The 14,439-nt window shown below is 38.3% G+C and overlaps 1 protein-coding gene across 5 annotated transcripts in view; it reads right to left on the bottom strand.

Annotated features, from left to right (window-relative positions):
- The window catches only part of GRM5 (glutamate metabotropic receptor 5), a 279,374-nt gene that overhangs the window by 14,350 nt on the left and 250,585 nt on the right, over positions 1 to 14,439 (bottom strand). For 2 of the 5 annotated variants that reach the window (XM_030042795.1, XM_030042794.1), the window contains 2 exons: positions 2,574 to 2,669; positions 847 to 1,008 (listed from right to left, as the gene is read on the bottom strand). The exons of 1 other annotated variant lie outside the window; for it this stretch is intronic. In XM_030042795.1, the coding sequence (XP_029898655.1) occupies positions 847 to 1,008; positions 2,574 to 2,669 (258 nt within the window). Of the gene's footprint in view, positions 1 to 846; positions 1,009 to 2,573; positions 2,670 to 14,439 lie in introns of those variants that run through there. 2 more of the 5 variants (XM_030042799.1, XM_030042796.1) reach the window with 2 other exon arrangements.

Below are 14,439 nucleotides of genomic sequence, written 5' to 3'. Positions count from 1 at the left end.
GGCATGCCTGATAAATAATTACAGAGTTATTTATGCACATGGGACTTACCAGCAGAAAAATTACTCTTGTGAATTATTAAGCAGTTTCTTATTTGTTGCATTTAATCAAATCAAAAATGCAAATACAATGCAAGAAATTAAAAAAAAAGATGTTGTGATGCCTGCTTTGTGAAAGCCTTATAAAACATCCCATCCATGATTGATTTTATCAGATATATGTGAACGATGCTCACAGGTGATGCAGTATGTAGTAACTTCTCTTAATCAGAAATAGCCTTACAAAGCATCCCATAGTGTACCCATTACTGTTATTTTTCCATCTTGAAAAATCCCAAGCCATTTGTAAGACTAATATACAGAAATAGTTAGGTCCTGATGTGAAAAATATCCACACTAGGGCTGGAACACAAAAATAATATTGCAGGAGGGATTTGAGAACATAAGCTAAACAATACTGCCCAGTATGAAATTGCATAGCATTTTTAGACCGTAAGGATTTAAGTGGGACTTGGTCAGTATCACGGGACCTCTTCGTCCCGTGAGATGATGAGATTGTTTTTGTTATTCACAAACGGTCAGACGCCTGCATCTGTCTTTTTCCATCTGCACTTCATCCCAGTGACTTCTAGCACTGGTCTGATACTTACTGAGACAGGAGAATGGCACCTACTTGCCTTTCTGCAACATCTACGTTCTCTCTGGGAGGTTCCCAAGCTATTCAGTGGTAACTCTAGTTAGCTCATGGAATTTGACAAGGACCACTGGCCAGGACACTGTGGCTGGAGACAACAAAACACAGCCATCAAATGCAATTGCACTCTCTGTTAAGCAGCAGGTGTTCTTAACTGTTTGAGTAGGTCTTGCAGTTGACAGTCTTGCTGTGGAACTATTAGACTGACACAGTTTCCAGTCTTTTTGACTGTTAGGGCATCCTCTTTAACAGGAACCTTTTTCTCCTCTCTACTTGACTCAGATCGATTACAGTCTGGAATGCAAACAGATTCTTCACTGTGAAGATATAAAAAAGAAGTTTTTCAAGTGTTTATATATGGCCAGGCAAAACAGAGCTGAACACTGTACAACAAAATACAGTTTTTTGACATTTACATGTACTTTTCTGCTCTTCAGAATTCTCTTATATAGTGACTCCAGATGGCTTTTAAATGAAGAATAAATATCACTGAAGGCAATGCAATGTGGGAAAAAAAAAAAAATCCAGACAACACACAGACAAGAAACAGAAACCCAGCTGACAAAAAATAACAGGCGTGTATACATGTCGTACAACAGTCAGCGATGAATTTTCCTGATGTTACTTAAACAGCAGGAGTCCCCCAGGTGTGTGCTATGTGGTGTTATAGTTGATAGCCTTTTGTACATGAGTGAATATTGTTATACCCAGGGGGAACATAACACTGTGCAAGTGTTTCACTGAATACCCTCCTGCAATGATAAAATTCACCTGTGATGTAACACTTGGGAAAAGTAAAGGTATAATTTGGTCATACTGTGCTCTAAAGAAGTTTATAAATAACTTGGGTCGATAAGGAATGAGTAGATCTTTTAATAAAGTGTAAACAAAATGCTTCTAACTTGTAGTAGAATGTAACACGATACAATGCTTATTAAGAGTATTGTTTCCTGAAAGATTTATAACCATCGGTGACACATGCGGCTTATTAATTTATTAATGGAGATGTCTGGAGAAATGGATTTTCTGTCCTATGGGAGAGTTCAACATTTGGAAATCTGACTGGACTCAAAATGAGATGAATAGCTGAAATCTCCAAGTATTTCACAGAATTAAATAGTTTGAAATATTTCAATACAAAAACATCAAAATGGCCATATTGAAACAGCTCATCCTGGTAACACTGAAAAAATGTAGTATTTGATACTCATTAAAATTGTAACATTGGTGTATAATGTCATTCAATATCTAATGGCCAAAACAAAATTGAAAATAAATCTATGAATTAAATTAAATGGAGAAAGTTATGAAAAAGATGTTCTAAACTCTATTTAAAGTGAGTTTGAAACCTTTCCTTAAAACCACTGTAAAACTCAGCACTTCCCCCCAAGATGTTTTGATTGAGAAGAACCAACATTTTCATATTGAAAACATATTCATCAACCAGGTTTTCTCTGCTCTTTTTAAAAGCTCTTTTGATTAGACCTAATGTGACCCTAATATGTAGCAGGACCACCATTCCAGAGGAGTTCTGGAGCTGCTCACTCCGAGTTTGAATGCTGTCTCTCTTCATCTGCTCTACTGGCTTAATGAGTCAGGTGTAAGGTTTCTCCTCCCCAAAGCACCCGATTACGACAACATCACACAGGACACGTGGTTCGAATCACTCGAATGAACACGGTGCAGGTTTTTTTTGGCGGTCAGATGGAACATAGAAATCAGCAGTGGCCACGTGTTTTCTTTTTTCTTTTTCTTTTCTAAACATACTATATGGGATGCACAGGAATTACAGACAAAGGATCTGGCCTGGCATTGTCCCAGGGCTGCTCCTCTTGTTTACACACATATCACACTGCCCTACGGCCACTTGCTGTTTGCTTACCTGGTCATTGTAGCTCTCCCACCATTCCCCATACTCCCTTTTGGGGTGAAACACTCTATTTCCGACTTGTGCGGGGCCAGTCTCCTGCCTTTGTACCTAATAAATCACGACAACAACAGGAGCAAACAGAAAGAAGTGATTGTGTGCTCAGCTTTCTGTGACAGCTGCTGTGCAAAGGGCCATGCACATGAACGCTACCGTGGCAGTGGTGGGGTACAGTGCAAAGCAGCCGTGGGAGCGGTGGAATAACTGCATAAAACCCCAGATCTGTGCTACAGCAAACAGGGCTATGCAGGAGAGGTGCTCATCATTTTCTTTTTTTTTATACATGGGACGAGCTAAAAAATTCTAGAGAATAAATAACATGCTAACCTTTTGTCTTTAATATTTTTTGGAGTTAGATCACAATGTTTGGCTAAACAATTTAAGGGAAACAACACTTAAATTAAGGATCAGTGAAAAATCAGCTGGTGGCCACGTTCTCAATCCTAACAATGTTTTTCTCTGACCCTCTATCTCTGTAAGACTTGCTCCTCTGCTTGTCAAAGCAAGCACCAAGTGTAGTTGAGTGCTTGGATAAAATTTAGGTAGGCTCACAGTTCATGTCGTGAATGGGCCTTCCTCTCTCCATTAGCAATACAAGGAGGCTAGATGGCTTGCTGAGAGGTAGACATAAAATCAAGTGAAATCAGCCCCAATCCTAGCACCCAGTGCAGTACTATGAATGTTTTAAATACCATACCTTGCACTTGGATGAAAAATGCACTTGGATAAACAGTTGAATACTTGAGGATCTAATTAATCCCTGGATAGGATACCAGGATAAGACCTGGTCTTCGTTTACTCTCTAGGCACTTAATTGGGATGTAAGCATTGAAGAGGTCTTATGCTGGCTCTCTTCCCAGTGGTGGATTTCACCCTAATTGTACAAATTCTTGTGCTAGGTGTTGAAATACCTATTTAAATGCTTCAATAAAATTTGGGCAAAATGCCTGCAGATGTCTTCTCAAAGAGTTTGTGATATCCCATTCCCACATGCTATGAGCTCCATTGTGGGTATTTAACACACTTCTGTGGGGAAGCTTGTACATTTTAACACTGCTAACATTACAGAATAAAAGACTTATTTATTGCTTGTCCATTATGATTTCAATAGCAAAAGGTACCTTCAAGAGAACAATCCTGTAAACGAGAAATAATCTGAGTACACACAAAGTGAGGCTAAACTTTGGATGCAGTTGTAGTAGATCCTCAGAGGCAGTGTATATTGCATAAACAACCGGGGAAGAAGCTTAGTGAATCTGAGAGTGAACCGGAGACAGAAAAATGAGGTGTGCTCAGTGCAGAGTCCTTTCATTTATAAATTATAACCTTACTGAGAGGAGGAACAACAGGAGCTTTGCAGACTGGCTACCAAGGTTTTAAGGCAATCCAGAGTGCGGTATATGCAGTGCCCCCAGACAGGCATGAAGCTCGTGCAGGACACATACATATTAAATGGAAGTCGATTCCTAGAGCAGAATAAAAAGTGGAGGGGCTTAGAGAGTAGATAAATTCACTGAAAAATACAAAGGAAGTCAAACTGGATCATACAAATTCAATTGCAGTAGCCAGAGAAAAAGAGAAAAGAGAAAAGAATGTGTTGAAACTTCACGGGAAAGAAAAGTAAATAAAGTTGGGGTGAAGGTGTTAGACATCAAAGAAAGTAGAGTTTAGGAAGAGCAGGAAGGAAACACAGTTACATTTAGACCCAATAACCAAAAGAGATACTCTGTGCCCAACAAGACAGAAGGAGAAAAAGTCAAGACTAAGAGAAGGAATTTGGAGGATCTAAACGCTTACAATAAGCTGGATACTAAAAAATAGCCAACAGAAGGAAACAAAAGGTAAGTGTCCTTGTTAACTCCATCCTGAAGAACCCTGGTTAGGATGCATGTGACCCAGATAAAGAAACCCCCAAAATTGCCCATTCCCCAGTCATTAGCATAAATTTCACTGCTGTGAAAGTCAGCGGAGAGACTACTATGAACCTTTCAAGTTTTTCCATCCACTCAAGAACAAATTACACCATCAGAAATAGTATATTGTCACAGAATGCCTCAAAGCCTTGAACCATAGTAACTGCTGCACTGCCATTCATTCAGTGCTAAATATATATGTAATTATGAAAACAGTGACCAAACTCGAATCGATCCTCCTAGTGTGGAAAGTGCATCTAACCAGTGCATGGAAGCTGCAAAGTTCTTTGGGTGACCATTCTGGAAAGGCAAACGAGAAGTTCTGCTTAAAAAGGGGTTTCTGCTTTCAGAGCAAACAAAGGACATGATTTTGCCTCAGAATGTCTTGCATTAGAAAAATGTCCCCTTCCTGGCTGTTAAAACAAAGGACTGCTTTAAAAGATTTAATCTGAGGAGAGAAAAACCCCTCAAATATTTCTTTGCAGTTGTCACAAAAAATGCTAATGTGAAAACTAATTTGCTGTTTCAGCTGGTATATGGAGGAGGCATAAAACACTACAGTGTGAGCAGTATGTGCAAGAATACATTTCTTTTCTCATTGTCAATTCCAGGACTATATATTGGTTAGAAAAGAGAGAGAAGACTTTGGTTCTGTGCAGAAAGGCAGCTACTAAATTCTGTTGAAGGATTGAAAAGATTTTGGGTAAATTTTAGTGTTTCTTTGGGGTCTTTGGATGTGGTGTGGGCTGTGTCTTTTTTTGCACGGGTGTGAGTTGTCTTAAGAAAAATGCTTAATGATACATACTAATATGTTTTATAAATGTTGATCAGTGACAGGAAATTTGAGAAGTAATTCCCAGTAATTCAATCACTGCGGTGCTTGTCCCTTTGCCAAATACTTTGTCACATCACTCTATCTACACAGCACTGCTCTGCACTCTCCAGAGGGGATCAGTAGAGAGAAAGAAAATTACTCCTGGGCTGAGAGAAACCATGTCTGTACTGCCTTGGCTGTTAGTGAACTCGATGTACATGTGATACATGGCAGGAAACACCAGCGTGACTGCTCAGGTTTGAAGGACTGTTAGACCTTTTCCTTACCTTCTTCACCTTCCAACAAAACTCCCCCTTTAGACCAAAATTAATGAATGCTATGGGAATTTAAGGGGGAATATGGGAATCATCATCCTGAATGAGACCAATACTTATCGACTACAGTGCTGTAGAAACCGGTTTTGTTGTGTAGATCCCTAGTTGGTTGGTTGGTTGTTTTTTTCCAGTGAAGGTGTGGGCCCCTGTACTGACAAGAGATGATAGTCTTTAGATATGGACTTTATTAGACTATGCCTACACTTTAGAACCAGGCGCTGGTATCCTGGTGGTCCTGACTTCATGTTAGGGTAAGACCCAGGTGTGCTCATGGTCCCTCCAGCCCCTGCTCTCTCTTAATTTCCGTGCAGAGGGTCTTGGATGCCTTGACCAGCAGTCCATTCCATATGGTAGTATATCTCTTATCTGGAGATGTTGGCAGGCCAGATCTAAAAGATGTGCCATAGCCCACATTTCTGTATAATTTGGTCAAAGACTTAGTCAAATCCTTGAAAAACGGTCTGTGTGTAGAATATGGGTAGTAATACACAGGTTCTGTTAAAATGTCCACACTACACCAGTTGAGAAAGACTACGCAAAAGACAAGTGCTTGCAATAGAGAAAGGTAGTTGTTTCAGATAATCTGTCCTCTGGAAAAAATATCCCAGCAATTAGAAACTGGCTTTTACTCTTAAACATAAGATTTTTTTTCTCTCTCCTTTTTCAGTAAAAAGTTTAACTAACTAAAAGATATCTCACGATATCTTTTGTTTTTTTAATACAATGAAAAGCAAAGGTAATTTGCTGTGCTGGAGATGGAGAGCTGTCAACAATCCATATTTCAAATGCAATCTCATACTGCCATGCGGAAATGTTATTAATTATTGAGCACCAAATGTGTGCTTGGCAACGTTAACCCCAGAGGAACAGAGTAGCTCGAATCAATGCAGGAGTAATGTCCTGATGAAACTGTACCATGCAAGGTTGGAGAAAGTGATGTTTCCACAGAAACACGTAAGAGGAGAACGGTTGTACAGCCAAATCTCATTGTAGGGCAATGGCTAATCATGTACTGGGGACGTAAGTTCAGCATTGCAGTGACTAATTCCTAAGATCCTTGTTAATTAATGGGATTCCAATTTTTGGTCTGAGATACTGAAAATAGTATTAGGTGTCTAAACCTCTTTCTGAATCAAGATTTTTTCCCACTAATTAACAATAGTCAAAGCAGGAAATATCTATTATTTCAACCCCAAACCTCTCTTTTTGGCTATTTTGGAATAAATCTGAAGCAAGACTTTTTTAAAGCCCTGAAAGATGAAATTAGAGGAAGACAGGAGAGGGAATTCAGAAAGCTTTACAGTGTATTGATGAAATACTGTCTTTTTGCTTTCCATCATTCTTACAGGGTCTTTTCAATGTGCTTGTGCCTGGAACTTGGACAGATTGCTGAATGTTACAAAGCCAACCATCTTTCCAGACCCAGTTATACATTTTAGTTGTCAGATCTTACATACAAGTAGTATTTTTCACCTGCAATATTACTTTGTCTTGATATTAAGAAATGATGAAGAACTTGCATTTCATAGCAGCAGAGTTAAGGCTGGCTTTTAGACTAGGTAAGACAATATGTGTGTGAAGATTTCTGCATAAGTGGTAAAGAATGAAATATGAAAAATGTTTAGCATTGTTACTGTAGGGGCTGCTCTGAACTACAAACATGCTGTGTTCTTGAAAAGTAGTTCTGTGAGATTGGTCATGCTATCTTGACATTGCCTCACATTGCACCGAATACTTTTAAAGGGGTCTCAACTTGTTGTGTGACATTTTTCCATTTATATAATGGCTAAAATAAATTATATATTGTTAAGCATGGCACTTTTTGTTCCTTTAAAAAAAACCCTCAACTCATCATATAAACATTGTTTGCTTAATAGCACAATTTCAGCAAGCAAAATTACTTTAAAGCCAAACTCACAAATTTTTTTTTCAAGTGCAGCATAATATTTTTCTTTTTTTTTTTTTTACAGCTTATTCTAATTAAGCAATCATATGCAATTGCAGCTGGTGAATTAAAATGACATTTTTGATGGAATGATATACAAAACATTATACTGGCTCAAGGGAAGATTAGACCAATAGCAAAATATTACCAGTATGTTTATTTACCTTCTTCCTGACAGGGTATTTCTGAAATGTTGATCAAACCATTGTACAGGATTTTTGTACTGTAGGGTCTTATTTACACAAGACTTCTTGTTCTATCCATTCTATTCACTATGCTGAACTTCTGTCCTCTCTTCTTCAGGTATATATAACTAGAGATGCCATAGGAAGGTCTCGTTACTTTATTTATTATTTCCTTCATTATGTTGAAAAGGGAAACTGCATCTCATTTGCTCTGAAGCATTTTAAATGTCAGAAACTTCTCTAGGTTTGTGAAATGGATGGATGGGGGCCTGCTTTGCAATGCCTTACCTTGGCATTGAGTTTAACATGATGTTTTTCAATTTTGCTGATTCATAATAATGAAGTTTCTCTTTTCCAATGCTTTTTATTACTTGGATCTGTTATGTTATCCTGTATATTTAATATATTAACTCTATTTTGTTTTCTAATGTTTTGCATCTTTAGTGCTTGTTTATTAGATTTTTAACCTTTCTTTTTCTGCTACCTCATTATTGGATAGTGGACTGTAAAATGACTTAAATTTTTTTTTTTTTTGCAATGCCTAATTGTGTTATAAGTCATCAACTGGCAGCAAACCAGATAATCACTGCAATGTATAATGCTATAATCGAAACTAGAGCAAATTAAAAGAGAGTTTTGTGTTTATATATTTTAACAGATACCTGCCTTGAATTTCAGTCACAGTTATTAAAAAATATCTGTAACCAAATGTTCTAAGTCAGCTGAAATTCCAGTTCTTCTACCAGTCCACACCAACTTTCAGTATTCAAGTACAAATATAATTCTTTATAATTCATACAAGTATTTCCAGAGTGGCAGACTGGCTCATGTCTTTTGACCTTGGAAGGAGGCTGGATGTCCTAGTCTTCTGTTTGTCAAGTTAATTACAATGCCAGTTCATATCAAAGTTTGCTCTGGAAAGAACCAGAAGTTCCTTTGGTAAACAAACGTGTGCTCAGGTCAGGTGTTAGTTTGCAACAGGATCTACATCATACATGCTAAAGGACATGAGACCACCCGCATGGCTTGTCTGGGTGCTCTTCAGCATGACTGATAAGGACAATAGTGATATAGTCTATGGTGACATTTATTTGTCACCAGAATTTTGGGAGACAGGCTTGAAGATGGAAAAAAAAAGGTAAAAGGGGTAGACACTGTTGTTAAAAAATAGAAAACTCCTCCTCAACTCTTTCTTCACCTAAAAAAAAAAAAATCAAACTGCTGCATCCCTTCTTCACTGTTCCTTCATTTTCTTTTTTTGTAGTACACTAGCAGGACTGCATTTTGCTATTGTCTAGACTGTATTTGTATAACAGTAGGCAGGGAACTCTTTACAGTGTAATTTAATTTGCACAGTTCAGCTATGATACTTGGATCAAAATGATGGGGAAGCTGTCTTAATAATGTAAATAATTCAAAAATTTAGGCTTGAATACATGTGCTCAGTTAATGCAGCTAAACAATTTGTATCAATCAATCAGTATTTTAAGTAAATTTAAGTTTAGGGGAAAATTCAAACCAACACTAACACTGTACACAAATTAAACATCATTGTAATCAGGGCATTCAAGAGTATCAATTCATTATAATGATGGAATGTTTTAGCAGCAATTTATCAAAATCTTTCAGACCTAATACCTTTCACTGAGTTTCATAAAATATTCTTCAGTCATTTCCCAATATTTGAAGTTTAATTAATCACAGTATCAAGCTTGTCCAAAAAGACACCAAGACTAAATTATTTAGGGAAAAATGAAGGACTCAAACCATTCAGTAATCTCTCAATCTAAATTTTTGTAGCATATTAGATTAAAAAACTCTGAATGATCCATTTGGGAACTGATTCATTAATAAATGCAGACAAATCAGTCAAAATGATAATGACTTCCTCTGAAGAGTCAAATTTTTTTTTTCTGCATGCATCAAAATTCTTTTCTAGCAAGGCTATGAAACCAACAAATAATATCTTGTTGTATCATTATGGCTAGATTTTGGTTTTTTAAATAAGAACAATGCCCATTGAGCCAAACCTTCACCTCATGTGAATTGTTACCTGCCCTAATGACATTATGTCATGTAAGAAGCTTACCCCTTGCTTTTATGCCATTGTCTCAGTACAAAGCCATCTAAGCACTTTCATGCAATTTGTAGTTGATGGTCCCCTTAAACAGCATCTGTAGAAATTAACTTATTTTGGGGGACATGATGATTTCTCAGTGACATCTTTTACCTTACAGTAATCTCTGGTCTTGTTTTGTGCAGCACTTTCACTTTTCACCTTCCACTGGGATTTATTGCACTGAGATGAGCAATGGCTAAAAGGTGGTCACTGCTACAGCTCAAGAATGGTGCCAGTCATTTCTATAATGTAACTTCTTAAGCATTAGTTCTTCTGATCCACATTCTTTGGTAATCTCCTGATTAGTTCTCCAAGCACGCAAGAGCTAATTTAAAAAACTAAAAGTCACCAGTAAATTATTTGCCTATTCTATAAAACTTCAGGATTTCAAATAACATCCCCCTTTTTTTGCCAGTGAAATAAAACCAGAATTGTAAAGTTCTTTTAGTGTAAAGCTAATATAAAAGTCTGACAGATGGGGCACTTGTGGGGTACAAGAGACTCAGGCTGGAATCTCTCCTCTGCTATTGTCTGACATCAAAAATCATTGTTCTTTTCACCAGGCTAGAACATAATTTTCTGCCTTTTCCAATCAGTGTTTATTTTATACAAGACAGAATGGTTCCACCAGGCTCTGGTAGGAAAGCAATCCATGCTGGCATAACTGACAGGCTGCTGATACAACTCCGTACAAGAGGTGATACCCCAGTCTTGAGCTCAGTGTCATGAGGTTACAACCTCTTCTATATTCAGTTTCATGTTTCTATGAGCAAATCAGTGCACTCCCTGCAGAAACTGCAGAACCAATGATTTTTATGAAGTCTGTGACTGTTATTCTACGGCTTGGGAAAGTTGTGTTTTCCCTTGTTTTGCCAGGCAATGGACCTGATGGAGTGTTAGTCTTAGTGTACTGTATGACCACCCAGATCACCAAGAGTACCTCAGCCCTTCGGTTGTGAAAATTGTGATATGAACCTATAACCCATGCCCTGACAAAGTCTGGTAAGTAAAAAGTTTTTAAAAATTAGTTTGGAGGAGAAGCGTAGCGTTCTTTTATCATCATTCAAAATGTGTCAAAGAAATTGTTCAAGCTGCATATAAATGAAGACAAAATTGGCAGTTGTACTGTAAGAAATATGTCCCAATAGAATATGCTGTGGCAGAAACTCCCGATCAGTATCTTTCTCAATGGGCGTACATGTGAGGAATATGAGCCAGCTTCAGCTTTCCACAAAACTCCCCCCGTTTTTCTTGTACTCCATCTTCTTTACAGGACTGAAAGCTCCATGACAAATAACAGCCCTGTTTCATCTCTCAGGCAACTTCTCTTCCCGAGGCATAGGGAATTTGAATCTCTCACATTTACATCTGAAATCCTCATGCTCATAATACACACACAAATTCTAAAAACATTTGATCATAGCTTGATGGTCATGGCTTTAAACCTATTCACTTATTCATGAATGTGGCTTTCAACCAGTCAAAATTTGATATCTGGGTAAGGGGAGTTGCATGGCCTGCATCTTGGAGCCCCTCGGCACGGTGTGCGTAACAGTGGCAGAGGTTTATTCTGACGGGGATTCCCATTGGTCTGGAAACTCAGTGTCTTCCTGGGGCTTTCCTAATAATGCAACATAGCAGTAGTCAGACCTTGAACAAGTTTTAAAAGCTAAGATTGCTCAAGCTAGTTCAAGCCTGAAAATTTTCGGTTCACTTGTTTTTTCAGTGCTTTAAATAGATTTCAATCAGATTCAGAATTAGAGGGAGTGTTTGAAAAATTTCCTGAGGAAAAAAGGCTGGGGGTTTTGGAGAAATTTCAATTCAGGCTTCTGAAAAAACTCATCTCAAGATTTTGATGCTGAGATATGACGTGCTGATGTATGATATAATATTTAGACTGTGATATTTTTAAACCATGAATGGCAGCTTCTAGGCTGATCCAAGCATATTTTTCTTATTTTGTGGATCAAAATAGCTCTTGTTTGAATTGTAATGAAACAGATTTAGTCAGTCATAAGAGGGAAAAAGAGAGAGAACAGATAAGGGGGAAACCAGCTGTTCCTTGCAGAAAACAGAGCACACAGTGTGATGGTAGACACCTGTTTCCAAAATATTTCATTATGGCACAGTTTGGGACTGTCTGATGTAAACACTTATTATAGCCACTGGTGGTCCAGGGCTGAATCCAGTCCAGTGGAAAAATCTACGTTACTTATCATGTTTTCCTCATAGGAGACAAGGAATGGCATTTAACAGCAGGTGAGCCTGGACACCTGAATGCTTTTTCTGATGCCTGTGCAAGGCAGGCGCTTGGTCCCTCAAGCTGCTATTACTCTACCAGTGTAGCACTTGAGAGGGAGACAAAATGTTCCCAAATGGCACCTGATTCTTAGGTGGATGTGTGAGCATCTTTGTCTAAGTTGAGTAAGATAAAACAAAGTAATAGTGATTTATACAATAAAAATTCTATGGTTCACCTGAGGATGAGTGTTGGCTCACTAGAGCAAGGGATCCCCACTCCTGAGTGAAAGCTGTCAGTCCTATCACTTCTGCATATGTATACAGAGCAATGCCCAGTTCTGCAATCACACAGTGGTAAACAAACTTCTTAAGAGGACAAATTAATACATTAAAAAACAAATGAGTAGTTCATTTGTTTTGACAGCCACAGTTTATTTTTAATTATTTAGGAAATACTTCATCATCTAGTAAATCCAGGTGGAATACAGCATTACTGCCACACCAGGCTATTAAGCTTTAATCTCAATGAGATTTGTGAGTTGCTGTAGATAAATGTCTATGATAAGGTGCAGAAATCAATGTGCCCTTTTTTTCTGTTGTCTAATATTGTGCTGTTCACATCTGTATGGAGGAATTATGCACAGTACCACAAACATCCAACGTATCTTGAATATAGCTAACATTTGCTGGTGATGATTCTTTCCTGTTGAGTGACCATATCTACCTGCCTGGGTAACAGATTGAAAGTACTGCTTAGTCCTTTTGCTTAAATGAATAGTTACTTTCAGCAATCCTAACTCATTTAGAAGATGATAATCTGTCTTGTATTGTTTCGGGAGAGTACTTTTGTCTTGTACTGGGCACCTACCAGCTTCTGTCTGTTGAGAATGTGGTAGAAGAAACCTAAATGAGTCCTACATCATCACAGGGAGAATAGCCAACTGGCAGTTAAAAACCACTTTAGCTGCCTAATTCCCTTCTTCTGCCTCTCACTGTCACTGCAAAAATAGATAAAGAGGGATGCATATGAACTAAGCCTCTAATCTCCAAGCAGAGAGCCTTACCTTGGGATTGCAATGGTGTTTTCTGACCTCACTTTTCTTTCAGAGGTTCCCATCTCACTGCCTGAACAGCTCTGCTGTTTGTGTCCAGGTCACAGCTTGATCTATAGGAGGATGCCAGGTTCCTCTTGATTTTTCCCATAACATGTTACAGGCTGGAACAGTGCAGAATTTGCTGCTGAAGCAACTGAGGAATGTTGAAGGTGGGTTGGGGACCTCCAAAAGAAGCAGCTGAGGGCGGGAACCACTGGGGCATCTACAACCAACAGTGGGAGAATTGGAGAGGAGGAGCGCTGGCTGCACTGGTGAAGATTTGGGAGAAATTTAAAGGGCAGGTAGAAAAACATTGGCAGGATTTTTAAGACTTGCTTAGTACATACATGTGGGAGAGACAGTATTTAGGGCTGTTTTTAACACTTTGCTGGTGGCTCAGAACAGTTTATTACCTGCTTTAAAGGAAATCAAACTTGCTTTTCTACAGGTAGGTGGAGGGAGATGTGTGTGTTTAAAGGGTTAGTATATGTAAGCTTGGAAAATGGACTATGTATGGTTTGGGCCATTTAAAGACATGTTCTGGAAGAGATAAACAACTACAGTGGAGAAATTACTGCGTGAAATCCAGGGCTAAGATATAAGAAAGGTAAGAGAAACTTTGGAACATCTGCTCTATTCTCCAGGCTGAGGTAGCATGACTGAGACCTTTTGGTGTGCAGTCATGGCTAGAAATATCATAGTAGCAGCTCTTGTAGCGGAAATATACAGTCCTTATCTCACCTGGGATACAGAGTCATTTGAGAATGAGGAGAGGATAAATTAGCCCTGTATTTTGGACTCCTGCAAAAAGGCTGTGTAGCATATGTCATAATAGTTCCTGGGACCTTAAGGTAAGATTTGCTCGATTTATTTATGGCCTTCCTACTTCCTAGTCCCTATGAAATTAACTGGTAAGATAACTGAAAGCAGAAGGTTCAAATGCCTCTCTACATAGGTTGTGTGGCTTTGACTCCAGCTATGTAGTGTTCAGTGTTCTTCTTTGTGGAGTTGCATCTGAAAATGTCTGGTTTGTTAGCCCTACTTTTAAATGAGGGTAGAATATATTTTGGTGAATACTGCTGAATCACAATAGCCTACATGAAATGGTTTTCATTTCACTAGTTAATGAATAGTTTTACTCTCTCCTTCTACATATTTCAGTATGTGAAGATTCA

This window comes from Aquila chrysaetos, chromosome 19 (assembly GCF_900496995.4).
Source record: "Aquila chrysaetos chrysaetos chromosome 19, bAquChr1.4, whole genome shotgun sequence".
NCBI classification, from domain to species: domain Eukaryota; kingdom Metazoa; phylum Chordata; class Aves; order Accipitriformes; family Accipitridae; genus Aquila; species Aquila chrysaetos.
The sequence above is the reverse complement of the archived record's forward strand: the minus strand, read 5'-3'. Positions and strand labels throughout refer to the sequence as shown.